Source organism: Podarcis cretensis, assembly GCF_951804945.1.
Source record: "Podarcis cretensis genome assembly, chromosome: 3".
In the NCBI taxonomy this organism is placed as follows: Eukaryota; Metazoa; Chordata; class Lepidosauria; order Squamata; family Lacertidae; genus Podarcis; species Podarcis cretensis.
Genome location: NC_137172.1, coordinates 19,597,071 through 19,611,408, shown reverse-complemented (window position 1 = coordinate 19,611,408; position 14,338 = coordinate 19,597,071). Strand labels below are relative to the sequence as shown.

The following is a 14,338-nucleotide window of genomic DNA, read 5'->3' as shown; positions in this document are numbered from 1 at the left end:
GCGAAAACAGGAGAGCTTTCAAAAGTGTTCATTAGGGTGCCAAAGAAAACACAGCACTCTGCAAGAGTGTGTGGGAAAAGAGCCATTTGTGAATACCGGCAACCTACAAGCCGCCAGAAATCAGGGTGGAAGCCTTGCCCTGCCCAATAACTACTGGCAGGTATGACAGACTCCCATTGCCCCATGGCCAAAAAGAGGAGTTTTTTTTTGGGGGGGGGACAAGAATCTGAGACTGTTAGCAAGAGGCAAAGAGAAGTTTCTACCCTCTGGCATCTAACAATAGAGGCACGCAACCTTACTTATGTAATCCTGGTGTAAAAGCACCACCCTCCTATGGGTTAAGTGCCCACAAGGTAACTACTCTCAAAATGCACTTAAGAGTCATGTTTCCAGCATTCCTTTCCCTCCTGTGGTTATGCAGAGAGTAACAGGATTAATGAGAGGGCCAGAGGAAAAGCATGAGAATGGGCTGCAGGGAGGTAAGACTGCAAGGAGGCAAAACCTGGAAGGGGGGTGGGAGCAGCAGCAGTCTGGCAGAACTGTTCTCTTTTCTTTTCAAGATCCCAGTCTAGTTGGCAGCTTGCTGATCCTAAAACCCTAGAACCGTAAAGTGGGAAGGGGACCCCAAGGGTCATCTAGTGCAGGGATGTCCAAAAGGTTGACCAGTCTCCTTTTCCTGGCCCCGTCCTCCATTTGTGCATGATCGCTAGAATGGAAGATGGAGTTTTCACTGTGAGGATGTTTTTTTCCTTAGTGATCTTTTGGTGAGCGACTTTCCTCCTTTGATAAATTTTGACATTTTCCTTCCCATTTTTAGAACCCCACCCCCCAAAAAACTGGACTTTCCTCCCTAAAAAAAGGTCAGCAACTTTGACCCGAACCCCTCAAAAAAGGGGTAGATCACTGCCAGTTTTTTATTCAGTCTCTTGGGAGCTGGACATTCCTGATCTAGTACAATGCAGGAATCCTGACCATAGCCGTCCCTGGGTGGGCTTGAACCGCCAACCTTCAGATTAACAGCCAGATGCACGGACTTGTCGTGCCACTAGCGGCAACAGCTATGAAATTAGAAAGGCATTCTATAGAGAATTCTGCTGAGTAGTCCACACTTTGTGGTGTCCGGAAAGCATTCCCCAAAATGGCAAAAAGCGACTGGTTCAAGAGCCCACTGTGTATATTGCAGCAGCCATTCTGCTAACAGGAGCCCCCAATCTTTGAGAAGAGTCCATTCCAATGGGTAGCAGCTTGGGCCAGCAGAATCCTTGCAGGGTATGCATCTATCATATAGTGTCTTGCGCTGTCAAGCTTGCACAGGAATGCCAACTCTCCCCCTTCAGGCACAGCAAATCCTGCAAAATCACACCCCATGGTCATTGACTTTAATGGACGCTGAAAAACCAGCTGACAAAAATGCCCAATGAAAATATATTGTTAGCAAACCAAGTGCCACACATTTCCTGAATAGACTCCATGTATACACATCCCGTAGCAGCCATGGCTGTGTTCGCACACACCCCAGTTCTCATACCCATAACAGCACCAGTCAGCCTTTCAGATGGAGAGATTCAATTCTGGTTCATCTTTCCTGTCCCAGACAAACAAGTGGCTCAAGCCGTCCGGTTGTGCTTTCCCAAAATATTCAAAGCTTAGATTTTGATTAGCATTCCATGCAGGGGGAATTTTCATTTGTGGCTCAGCCACTAAAAACACTGCTTTATATACTTTTAATTACCAAAGATGGTGCACTGATTATGCAACCTGACGACATATAAAAAAATAAGAGCCTGCTGGGTCAGGCCAGTAGCCTATCTAGTCCAGATTCCCATTCTCATAATAGTAAAGATAAAGGGACCCCTGACCAGTAGGACCAGTTGTGACCGACTCTGGGGTTGCAGCACTTATCTCGCTTTATTGGCCGAGGGAGCCGGCGTACAGCTTCCGGGTCATGTGGCCAGCATGACTAAGCCACTTCTGGCGAACCAGAGCAGCGCATGGAAACGCCGTTTACCTTCCCGCTGGAGCGGTACCTATTTATCTACTTGCACTTTGAGGTGCTTTCGAACTGCTAGGTTGGCAGGAGCAGGGACAGAGCAACAGGAGCTCACCCCGTCGCGGGGATTCGAACCACCGATCTTCTGATCAGCAAGTCCTAGGCTCTGTGGTTTAACCCACAGCAGCACCCGCGTCCCTTATTCTCATAATAGCCAGCCGGATAACTAGCAGAACCTGAGGACAACAGCACACTCCCTCCCCACTTGTGATTCCCAGCCTTTGGCATTTACAGGTATACCGTGTCTGACAATGGAGGTAAGATGTATTAAATGCGGCTAGTAGCCACCAAAAACTTATCTGCCCTATCTTCTCCTAAAGCCATCTGAGTTGGTAGGCATATATATGGACTCTTGTTTTCCAGTGCAAAGAAAAAAAAAGGAAAACTAGGAGAGTTCTCTCCACAAGCACAGGCCCAAAAGTAAGTAACTGAAGGGGGTTTTGTTTTTGTTTTTTAAGAACATCTGGTTTATTAAAAATGACCTTTCTGCTTTTGCCTCCATTTATTTAACTAGGGAGCTAACTTTCAAGGCCAATGGTACTTTGATCACTTGAGCAGGCAGAATGTGGAGCGAAGTGGGAGTGAAGGCAAAAGTGAAGGGGGTGCCTGGGATGCAGCAGAAACAGAAATAGCAGGCAGAAAAGGAATGAAGGGAAGAGGAGATCAAAGCTGAAGAAGGCTCAGGAAGACCGTACAACAGGAACAAAACAGCAACGGGACCCGAAAATTGTTTTTTATACTTTTGAAGAGAAAGAAATAACCGGGGTGGTAATGTCCATTCTACAATATTGGTGCATAAAAAAAGCGTGCATGCATTTTATGGAGAAGTATTCCTCTACCCACCCCTTGCAATTCACAGAACGAGAGTGGCTTTAAAGTGAGGAACTACTGTATGCAGAATCCAACACTGGGGAGGAACACTTCGTAATAGCCTTGATTCCCTGCTCCCAGGCTTCATGTCCTTCTTGACCCAAGAAAGCAAGCTAAACGGAATGAGCACTACTTGGATGAGACCTGGAAAACGGGTATCATCTGCTTTGAATCAAAGTTGTCTCGCTGATGGCCCACTGCCAATGTAGTCTAAACCAATACATCCATTCACATGTAACTCTAAGGGTAGTAAACATGGACCCCTCCAAATATCGTGGACCACAATTCCCATTATATCTGACTAACCCATGAAGGATGATGAATGCTCTGCTTCCATGCTTGAAGGCAGTTTATGCTTCTGAATACCAGTTTCAGGAAACCACAGAAGCTCTTGTGCTCAGTTCCTGCTTGGGCAGGCATGGCCAAACTTGGCGCTCCAGCTGTTTTGGGACTACAATTCCCATCATCCCTGACCACTGGTCCTATTAGCTAGGGATGATGGGAGTTGTAGTCCCAAAGCAGCTGGAGGGCTAAGTTTGGCCATGCCTGTTCTTGGGGGTTTCTCACAGGGTTGGCCACTGTGAGAACAGGATGCTGGACTAAGATTGGTTGTTCCTAGGTTCAATGGGCATGCTGGCTGGAACTGATGGGATTTGTAGTCCAAAACATCTGAAGGGCACCAAAATGGCTGTTGGATCCCTGGAAATATTTCCCTTGCATGTTTCACTTTAAATACTTTGGGGTTTTGTTTTTGTTTTAAAAAAGCAGAGCAGGATGAGGACACTTTGAGACATCCCACACCTCCTCCTCCATCATCAAGCCACACAAAGGACTGCAAGGAAGGGTTTGTCCTCAAGATAGTGTGAAAAGGGGGAGGATCAGATCTCTCATTCAGCTCAAAGTATGACCTTTATCACAGACATCTGCAGGGCTACTCCTAATATAGTTGCTTCTTTGAGAGGGCAGAGCATTCAAAACTCACACTTGCTGAATGCCTCACAGGTGGGCAAACAATAGCTTTATTTGCTTGTAATAAGATCCACACTCACAGAGCTACACTCAGCCATGCTCAGGGGCAATCAATACCCAAGAGCTGCACTAGCTCTTTGAACTTCATGAAGGTGACAAATTTTTAACATCTTGTACATTGTTCTTGTATGGATTCCTTTTCATGGGCCATATCTGCAACCTATGGATTGTAAGCATCATGTATGTGGCATATAGCACACTGTACACAGCAGATTTTAAAATAATTCACTTGCTGAAAAGGTGAGGATGTTGCCTGGGTATGAGCTTGCGTTTTTTTACCTGGACCACAGATCCCTTTTCTGTGAAAAGCACTGGAAGTGGAAGCTAAAATGTTTGGTCTGGCATTAACGCATGAATCAGCAGTGAAGGCAGAAAACAAAGGGGACACCTTTTCCGTTCTTTACAGTAACACAGAAAACAGGGGGGGAAACTGGGACCTAAAAGAGGTGAAAAATCCACAAAGTTATGTATTGTAGCTCAAGGTTTGTTAATTACAACATAACGAAGTTCAAATGAAACGTGGGAATTTTTCCAGACTTCTTACCTAGGTGAACAAAGCAATGCTAGGCAAGGAATCCGGCATTCTACTACTGACTAGGCACACAAGCCAGACCTCAGCTCTGCATCCCCCTGCAGATGTTACCTCCGGTGTTAAGGGTAGCATAAGGGCTGCTTTTACAACTTAACAGCTACCTTACTTCAAAGGGTTCTTCCATTCCATCCAGCAAGCCCACATTGCTGCCCTGTAATTTCAACTAATCACACCAGCTTCATTTTCATGCATTTCCACCCTCCTTTCATGGGTTATTCTTGTACTTGTGCTTACTTGCCCTTGGCATCTATTTTGAGGAACGGCTTAATATTTAAGAACTTCAGAAATGTAATGCGTTCAGCCACATGGTGCATTTTCAGCATCTACTGGAAATAATGTAAATATCAAGTCCTAAAGCGGCAACCCAGACGCAGTAGGCAGTTGTTAACATTTTCCCGTTTAAAGGTTTAGAAAGATGAAGCACACCCGTCAAGGAAGTTAGGGAGTGCTGCAGGCGTCCTGTATTTTACAAGAAATAACTGGGCTTTTGTGATCCGTTTCAGATGTGTTGTACTTGCATTCAACTAGATCAGGGTTTCCCAAACTTGGTTTCTCCAGTTGTTTTTGGACTACAACTCCCATCATCCCTAGTTAGCAGGACCAGTGGTCAGGGATGATGGGAATTGTAGTCCAACAACAGCCGGAGACCCATGTTTGAGAAACCCTAAACTAGATGCTCTCCTCTGCTATATATGGAGAAAATAGATGGACACTTTTCTAGCCTATCAGGCCCTTGCACTGGATTCAGGTGAACATCAGGCATTCATGTGATTGCACTCAGAAGGGGGTCACATTTGTTTTCAAGAAAGCTCATTCCAGGTAGGTTTGCATAGCCTGCAGCCTATGTTGGATGATCTTGGGTCCTCCTGGAATCCATGATACAAGTTAGTTATAACTTAAGTCCCACCGAGGTAAACTGGACTCAGGTTCAACAGCCCAAATCTAATCAACTTCTTGTCGTTATGTCCCTTCCATGCAGATGCTCCTCAAGACGGCCAATTCTCACTGCTGATCCCTCAACACAATGGTAAGAGTTGGAAGGGACCGTAAGGGTCATCTAGCCCAACCCCCTACAATACGGGGGTTCAAAACTCTTAATGATTGGGGATCATTGGTATTTGGGTTGTCACCAACTTCTGCCTGCCACAATAGGACTTCCTTCACACCATCTGCTCCAGAGAGGCAGATGATAATAAGACAACTGGGGATGCAGAGAGAGGAGAGGGAAGTCATTGTGCTATCAGGACACCTCTGCTGGATACAACCCTTAGGGATTACAAGAGCCCTCTGCCATCAAAAATATAAGAATCCCAAAAAGGGTGATGAATGAGACTATGAACAGGAAATCAAAGTTCTCAACATTTCTGCCTGCAGGTTCTTCCCACCCAATATTCCAAGTGCAATTTCAGTGCTCCAGAAAATCTTCAATGTGGGGTTCCGCAGGGCTGAATCCTAGCCCCTACGTTGTTTAACATCTACATGAAACCGCTGGGTGGGGCTATTGGGAGGTTTGGAGTACGTTGTCAAGAGTATGCTGATGGCACTCAGCTCTATTTCTCCTTTATATCTGCAGGTGAGGCAGTCGAAGTGCTGGACCAGTGTCTTGCCTCGGTTAACGGACTGGACGAGAGCCAACAAACAAAAGCTCAATCCAGATACGACTGAGGCACTGTTAGTGGGTGGTTCCCTAGACTGGATGGGTGGGAGATTGCCTGCTCTTGATGGGGTTACACTTCCTCTGAAGGAGCAGAGGTTCATAGCTTGGGGGTACTCCTGGATCCTTTGCTGTCACGCGAGGCTCAGGTGACCTCAGTGGCCCAGAGTGGCTTCCATCAGCTTTGGCTGGTGGCCCAGCTACGCCCCTATCTAGACAGGAATAGCCTAACTACTGTTGTCTATGCTCTGTTAACCTCAAGGTTAGATTACTGCAATGTGTTATACATAGGGCTGCCTCTGAAGACAGTTCAGAAACTTCAGCTAGTGCAGAATTCAGCAGCCAGGTTGCTCACCAGAGCAAAGCGGTCTGAGCATATTACACCGATCCTGGTCCAGCTGCACTGGCTACCAATTAGTTTCCAGGTCCAATTCAAAGTGCTGGTTTTGACCTATAAATCCTTAAACAGCTCATGACCGCAATACCTCAAGGACTGCCTCTTTCCATATGAACATACATGGACCCTGAGATCATCTCCGGAGGCCCTTCTTTGTGTGCCTCCTTCTTGAGATCTGGAGGGTGGCACCATGAGAACGGGCCTTCTTTGCAGTGGCTCCCCATCTGTGGAATCTTTCCCCAGGGAAATTCGTCTGTACCTTCATTATACACCTTTGGGTGCAAGGCAAAAAATTTCCTTTTTAACCAGGCCTTTGGTTGATTTGATTGACATCCTGTGCCCTTTTAAAATGTGGGGGTTTGGGGGGGGGTAGACATTGGGTGGTTGTTTTTATTTTAATTATGTATTTCGTGTTTTTATATTTTGATTTTATTTTGTGAACCGCCCTGAGACCTCCAGGTATAAGGCGGTATATGAAGTCAATAAATAATAGATAATAATCTAAGTAAGAGGGCAATTCTTCCTCAATTCCAAAATAGCCTACAGTTGACCTTGCAGTAGAGCAGTTTTTGGGGATGCACAGAGGGGCAAGCAGATTTCCACTGTGCCAGAAGGCAGACATAAATAGATGCCACTCTGTATATATAGATATATTGAGATTAATTTTAAATTCAGAATGAGATTTCCCACCATTTTAGGTACAATATCCTGAAAATTGAATATTGCACATGCACAAGTTATGGAACTTCTAACACAACAGCCTGCATGGTATTTTGCATCATAAGAGTACTCTGGGAACCATCTATGAAAAGCATTAATTGAACAACACTGGTAAGAAAAGCTGAAAAATACTTTCCACTGTGAAAATTCTACATTTTTTACCACCTCAAATGTACCAACTTTATGCAACTCTCTCTTGTGTGGCAGCACAACATATGAGCAAGCATTTCTATTGTTCTTTGGAAGGAAAACGTGACTGGTAAAAACAGTAATTGGTTATCTCGTCTTATTTTGCACGCACTATACCAACTAATTCATCATCACGTGAAGCAGAAAGGTAGGGCTCCATTAGATTATCCTCTCCAAGATCTAAATTGCTGCAAGAACTTTCTCTGACTTGTAATATCAAAGAACTGCAACGGGACGTTGTCTCTGCAGTTGCACAACATGCCAAATATTGATTCAACATACCTTTCTGCTTGTGCAAGTTATATACGGGTTCAATCCCTAACATAGAGAGACTTCACCCATAATCAGGTTCATGACCTGATGTCAACACTAGGAATCAGTCATTGCATTTATCAGCCAAGTATGTGGGAGAGAGCAAGTGCTTCTCTAATAAAAATTGTTCTGAAGAGTTTGTGGACAACTGAATTAAAGTAATCAATTCTCTGCTGTAACGAGGTTCAACAACTAGGTCTGCAAAGCAGTTACTGGAAATTTAATATTCAAGGTTATTTTTTCTTGAAAACATAGTAACATGAAAACTTCTGCGTTGTCTCCATTAGTCTGAGCACCAGACAGTCGATAAATTCAGGATGTATTCCCCAAATCTGCAGTGCCACCCAACTCCAACAGATTCATTCTGAAGTTTGAGCCCTACAGCTTTTGTCCTGGCGATTAAGCTGAAGCTTATCAGAATGGCCCCAGTAGTTTCAAACTCTCATTAATGGAGGCGGCTGCAAACCAGAGTTCTGCAAAGCTCCGGGATCCTGCGGTCATCTTACCGAGGTTTAAAGCACTCCAACAAAGGGCACAACCTCCTGCAATTCTCCCTCGTTGTGACCAACCTGTGAAGAAACTAAACCAACTACCTTCCTATAAAAGCCCTTCCTTGCGCTGAAGAAGCAGCCAAACAACCTAGGTCGCAGACGGGACGGGAATGTAATTTTAAGCTCCTCTGAAGACGCCAACTAGCGCCTGCTTCCCAAAAAGAAGAACCATTGGGGAGGAAATACAAAGTATTGGCGTGTGTTTCCCTCGTTCCTCCAGCCAGCCAAAGCTCTCCCAACCCCTCTCTCCCCGCTCCTTGGAGCAGTTTTCAAACCAGCACGTTAGAGGCAGCCAGGAGGAGGGAGGAGGAGGAGGAGAGACGTTGCCTGGCTCCCTGCTCGGGCAAGATCCCGCTGTTCAGTCTGAATGGCACCGAGCAATTGCTGGGCTCGCGTCTAATGAGGGAGGGAAGGAGGGAGAAGGGGAAGGAGGTGGAAACGCGCCCTGTTGCGGCGGGTGCAAAACCAAGCAGACGGGCCGAGGGATGGGAAGCGCTTTGGGGACCAAGAGGGGCTTTGAATGGCCGAAGAGGGAGAGAGAAAGCGCGCGGCCGCTTCGTAGCTCCCCTCCCGACGCCTCACGGGCGGACACAAAGAAGCCCCGCGCGGGAAGGCAGGCGCCCGCTCGCTCGCTTGCTCGCGCTCCCTTCCACACACACCCGCGAGCGGCCCGGCTCGCACTTTCCGGCCCGCGTTCTTCGGGGAAGACGCGCAGCTCGCCTCTCCACACAAACACACACGCACACCAGTGTCCAAGGCAATGCGTAAAAGCGCGCTGCTCGCGCAAAATGGGAAGGAAGGAAGGAAGGAGCCCCGCGCGGGGTAGCCAGGCGATGCATCCTCCCGGCCTCCGAGGCGGGCGGAGAAGGACTCTCTCTCTCTCTCCCCACACCCTACCCACCCCACTCACCGAGAAGCAGGAGGAGCCGGAGCCCCCGCGCCATCTCCGCAGCCATCTCGCGCTCGCCTCGGCGTCCCCCTTCTGCTGCGCCCCGCTGGCCACCTCCGGCCCTCGCTCGCTCGCTCTCACTCCATGCCGCTCGCAGAAAAAGAGCAGCTCAGGCTGCGGCGGGACTCTCTTCGCCCAGGCCGGCCCAGCCGCCCAACCCAGCCCCGCTCCGCCCCTCGCACACCCGGGACAAGGAGGAGCTTCCGGCCCCGGGAGGAGCAATCCCGCTCCCTGCAAGGCAGGCCGGAACCCACCGACCCTCCCACCCCACCGCGCTCCCCTCCCCACGTTACCTGCCCGGCTGCCCAGCGACCCCTGCCGGGCTTGGAGGCGCTTTTCTCGGGCGGGGAGGCCCGAGGCGCGCGCTCACCTCTCGGCGCTCCGAAGGTGTCCCAGGTTCTCTCGCGCCGACTTTGAGAAGCAGCTCCCTGCCCCGTGTTCGTCTTTCCCTATTCCAGATACCTGGAAGCCACAACGAGGAGGTGTTCGTGGGTGCCTTGGCCAACACAGAACTGGGTTTCGGACACCAACGTGATAAATACAGAGCTTGACGATGGGTCCCATCTTTCCTGTGATCTGCAAACTATTATGATTATTAAATTTGTAGACCTCCCTTCACATATAAAAGTTTCCAGGGCGCCAATTCTGTCTTCTCTTTTCCAAGCTAAAAATACCCAGCTCCTTCAAACGTTCCTCATAAGGCTTGCTTGAGCAGATTCCAACTAAAGTGTTTAATCAATGCACAGTTTTTCTGCTTCTGCAACAGAACTCTTCCCCACCCCACCATGAACAGCCAGCACCCTACACGAATTGAGCTAGAGGGTTCGGTGACTCCCCAGAACTGTAGCGTTGGAAGGGACCCCAAGGGTCATCTAGTCCAACCCCCTGCAATGCAGAAATCTCAATGTGGCTGATTCTCAGTGGCTAGATTCTCATCTCATGCTTTTAGGTTCTTATAAACTCATCCCAGCTTTTCACCCCCAAGAGATGAGCAACACAATTCTTCCAAGGAATAATTCTTCCAAGGAAACAGATCAAGAAACCTCCAGTGTACTGTATATTTGAAGCAGTCTGGTTAAGACCTTGAAAAGTGCAGAGTCTGGCTACAGTCTGTAACCAGGGATGAATGAAAGTAGCTTCTTTGGAGGAGGAAACCACAAGCCCTTGGGGAAGTAATAAATAAGTTAGTTCCTCTCAGTCTTCCTGACAAGTTGCTTACCAGATGTCTTGACTCAAACCATGACAATAGTCTCTCTGGTCAATGGGCTTTTATTTTAGGCAATCAAGGGTTCCCAAGTAAGTAAAACTGGGAAGTTCGAAATTGGTTAAGTTGGTTATCCGCTGCTGGACAAACTTCTCAACCACTTGGAAAGTTTTCATGTATGCTCTTGCCACAGGCGGCTTGCTAATCTCTCAGGTTTCACAGCAATTTTGTTGGTCTATGTATATATTTTCCCCCTGCTTATTACCTGCGAGTGTCTATAAATGGTTTCTACATCCTACCCTAACACTTAAATTATTGTTGCATTCATATCACACCTGTATGGGTGGATTTTAGCCTGCGAGGAACATGACATTGCAGTCTCCTGGCCTGAGGATACTTTACAGGGGTCTGCTAAAACCATTAAAGAAACTAGTCTCCAGGCTCTGAGAAGTTTTCCTCTCTCTGATCACTGGCAGAGAAGATCAAAGGGCTCTGAGCCCTATTCCATTTCTTTATTGTCTCAAGCTGGGAACAGCAGGGCGGGTGACAACCCTATTTCCTTTCCAGGCTAGCAACTAGGGATGAGGCTATAAAGATTATAACCTTTGTTCGTGTTCTCACAAGATGCTTACTGTGTGGTAAATGGCCTTTGTTACCTCAGGGAGTTTTGCATGCTGTTCAATTGCAGGATAAAGAGCCATTTACTCCCAAGAATTTGCAAACTGTCGCATTTCTTCTCTTTCTCTTATAAAGTACATATGAAAATACTTTGGAGTTTAAGGAATGTTATCCTCACTGAAGGCTACCCATAATACCAGGATAAAGCTGTTCATTTGAATACTCCCACCTGGTAGCTATCACTGCTATTCACTTCTGAATTTTAAGGAGAAAATATGTGGGCTTTGATTGAATTATAAGCCTCTATGTAGAATGTGTTTGTGTGTGCATGATTAATTTTACCCCCAAATAAACTAGCAGGTAGCTATGTTTACCCTTTCTTACCCAAGCTGAAGGGAAATGTATAAAATATCTTAAATGATAGTTTTGAACACACATCCTGTACACACACACATCACAATTGGGTTGCTTGTAAAAAAGTACAAAAGCAGCCAGACTTCTTTTAGCGCAGGTGAGTTCTGCACTCCCTAGGTGTCATCAGATTCTTTGGACCAATGGGCACATTTTGAATTGTGAGGCTTGTGGGCGCCAGTCACAAAATGGCTGCCATGGCTCGTACCATAATATAAACTAGCTGCTGAGAGAAGGCGTGGCATAACACACGATTAGACCATATAGTCATTGAGCCCGGAGCTGGAGAAGACAAGCTTGCCCCATTTGCATGTGACAGTCCTTTGGATAGTTGAATATGGCTACAACTCCTGTCACCACTAGCCATGTTGGACTCCAACAACCATCTGCAGGGTCCACGGTTTGCCACCCTGCCCTAGACAAAGAACGCAAAGAAGCTTGTTTGCAAATGTGGTGGCTTTGGCAAATAATTCACTTTGAAAGTCTGTGTCTAGCCTTCATATTCTTACATGATGATGTTGTTTTTCAGGCAGAAACACAGTAGGTGCCTCTTCCTTCTGTTATGATGTTATCTCATACTGAAGGGTGGGGGGCATTCCTAATGTGGAATTAGGGTCAATACCTCACAACTTGAATTCCTGACTCCTTTGTCCTTCCAGGACCAGAACACAGCAATTTAGAATCTCACACTAATACGTTGCCAACCCAGGAAATTCCTGTTAAGCCCCTTCACGTCATAAAGAATGCTGACTTTAAAAGGTATCCCTAATACAAACCAATAAACCTTAAAAGATGACTACTTTGTGGACTGAGATAGCAGGGTTGCTGGGTTTGTTTTTTTCCTTGGGTGTTTTTCTAGCTGCACATAAGAGAGCATTTTCATTAGAAGACAGAAGGTTGCGAGGTTCCCTTGGCAGTAGGGGGAACACAGAAATCATTACATGTTATCAGTATTTCCACAGAACAAAGGGGCATTTTTTATGTCAGAAATATTAATTTAACAATGGAAGGGGTGCCCAAACCAAGCGGGGAAATTCAATTGAACGAGGGTAGGGGAATAATGGATCTCTCTTGGATATGTATTAATGTACTAAGGTGGTTAGGAGGGGAGAAGTATTTTAATGGCTATGCATATCTCCACCACTTGCTCTCCTAGCTTTCTTAATATGGATTGTAAGGGAAAGTGAACCAAATTGAGCAGAATGCATTACAGTGGGATTCTATGAAGCCCCATTGAATTCAGCAGGGGGTACTACCAACTAGGTAAGACAGCAGACAAGAGGAGGAGGAATGTTTGTGGCCTGGAGTTGGAGAGTTAGAAGTTCATATATTAATTCAATATAATCAGTGATATATTTGGACTACTGCAGACTTTTAATCTACCTAAGTCAGGTTTGCACCAGCACTGCAGGATAGCTTTATTTTAAATGGTTTGATCCTGCACTGCCACTTGCTAGATAACCATTTGGGAAGAAGTGATGCTGCCATTCATTTCATTTTCTAGGCTACTAAAGTATTGGTTTATTCCACTGAATTGTATGGGATATAACTGTGGCCTCACCTATAGCCTCAGCTACAAACCAACACGAGACCAAAGCAAGGCTCTACATCTTTTTGGCCTAATTTTTCTAGGATAGGTGCAGCATTTCAATTCTTCTGGGGCTTCTCCCAGCCTGCAGGATTTCACAGTAACAACTGCTAAAAACCTCAAAGTCCCATGTCCCTTTCAGGTAACTAGGATGCAGGCAGGACTCTTTGTATTCTACAAATCTACGCAAAATATAGAATTTGGCACTCAATACAAAATTCAGCACCCCAAGAAGCTTAGTTTTTGCTTTGTATTGGGTTGAGCAAGTTTCTAGTCTTGGCTGCAAAAATACGACATGGGAAGGTACAATGCAGTGCCTCACAAGTCAGAGGGGGAATTCAGCTTAGCTCTCAAGAGAATTTTCATTACCTTGAAACTTCCCAGAACCAGCAAATTATGCAAAATAGATGCACATTTGCTTTATCTGCATAACAGATTACAGAATTCACCTTTTCTTGACACAGAACTTTGATGTTTTGTGTTTGCTTTAAATAAAACAAGCCCTATGGCTACACCATCCAGGCCCATTGATTTTAAAATGTGGAATTAATCCATATAATTTTTATTCAATTCTTAAAACCTGATTGTCTTATTGCTTCTGTCAGGTGCCTGGACTACTGATCTCCTGTTAAGTTTTATCTTCATATATCAAGATGACAAATACATTTAATGTCTCTGCCTTTGCTGCATCATGTGTTCCTAGGCTTGTAACAATTCAGTATGTGTCTCACAATGTCTTTGGTAGCTGTCGTTTCTAATGTGTTTAAAATACCTTGTCTTTTACTATTTGTGTGTGTCTTTGTGTTCCTGTTAGATCTTTGATTCATCATCATTTCAAAAAAAGCCTACTGTTAGACAAGAGCAGCCTCTGGAGGAAATATTATGTTAAAAAAACTGACTTACCACTGCAAAAAAGTGGCTTAATCTTCATGTTTTCAAACTTCTAAAATAATTATTTAAAAGGTGAGATCGTTGTCAGTGTTAAGAAGAAGCAATCAAACACCAACCTACACAATCTGCTTCTTCCACACCCAGGCAACAACACGATACTTCACAAATTACTCCTATTACCACTGCTGCACAATATTGAGGTGATGAAATAATGAACCTGGATAGCCATTCACTCTTTTTTTTTCTTCTTCCACTCAATCCAATTAACTTAAAAGGTTACGCTTCCAATGTCAAGGTTATGGCTTCCCAAATA

General features: G+C 45.7%; 1 protein-coding gene across 1 annotated transcript in view; it reads right to left on the bottom strand.

Moving 5' to 3' along the window:
- PTK7 (protein tyrosine kinase 7 (inactive)) overlaps positions 1-9,475 on the bottom strand; it is a 113,820-nt gene extending 104,345 nt beyond the window's left edge. Inside the window, exon 1 of the mRNA XM_079969112.1 lies at positions 9,275-9,475. Within this exon, the coding sequence (XP_079825238.1) occupies positions 9,275-9,320 (46 nt within the window). The 5' untranslated portion in view covers positions 9,321-9,475. The remainder of the gene's footprint in view (positions 1-9,274) is intronic.
- Between the last annotated feature and the right edge of the window lie 4,863 nt (positions 9,476-14,338).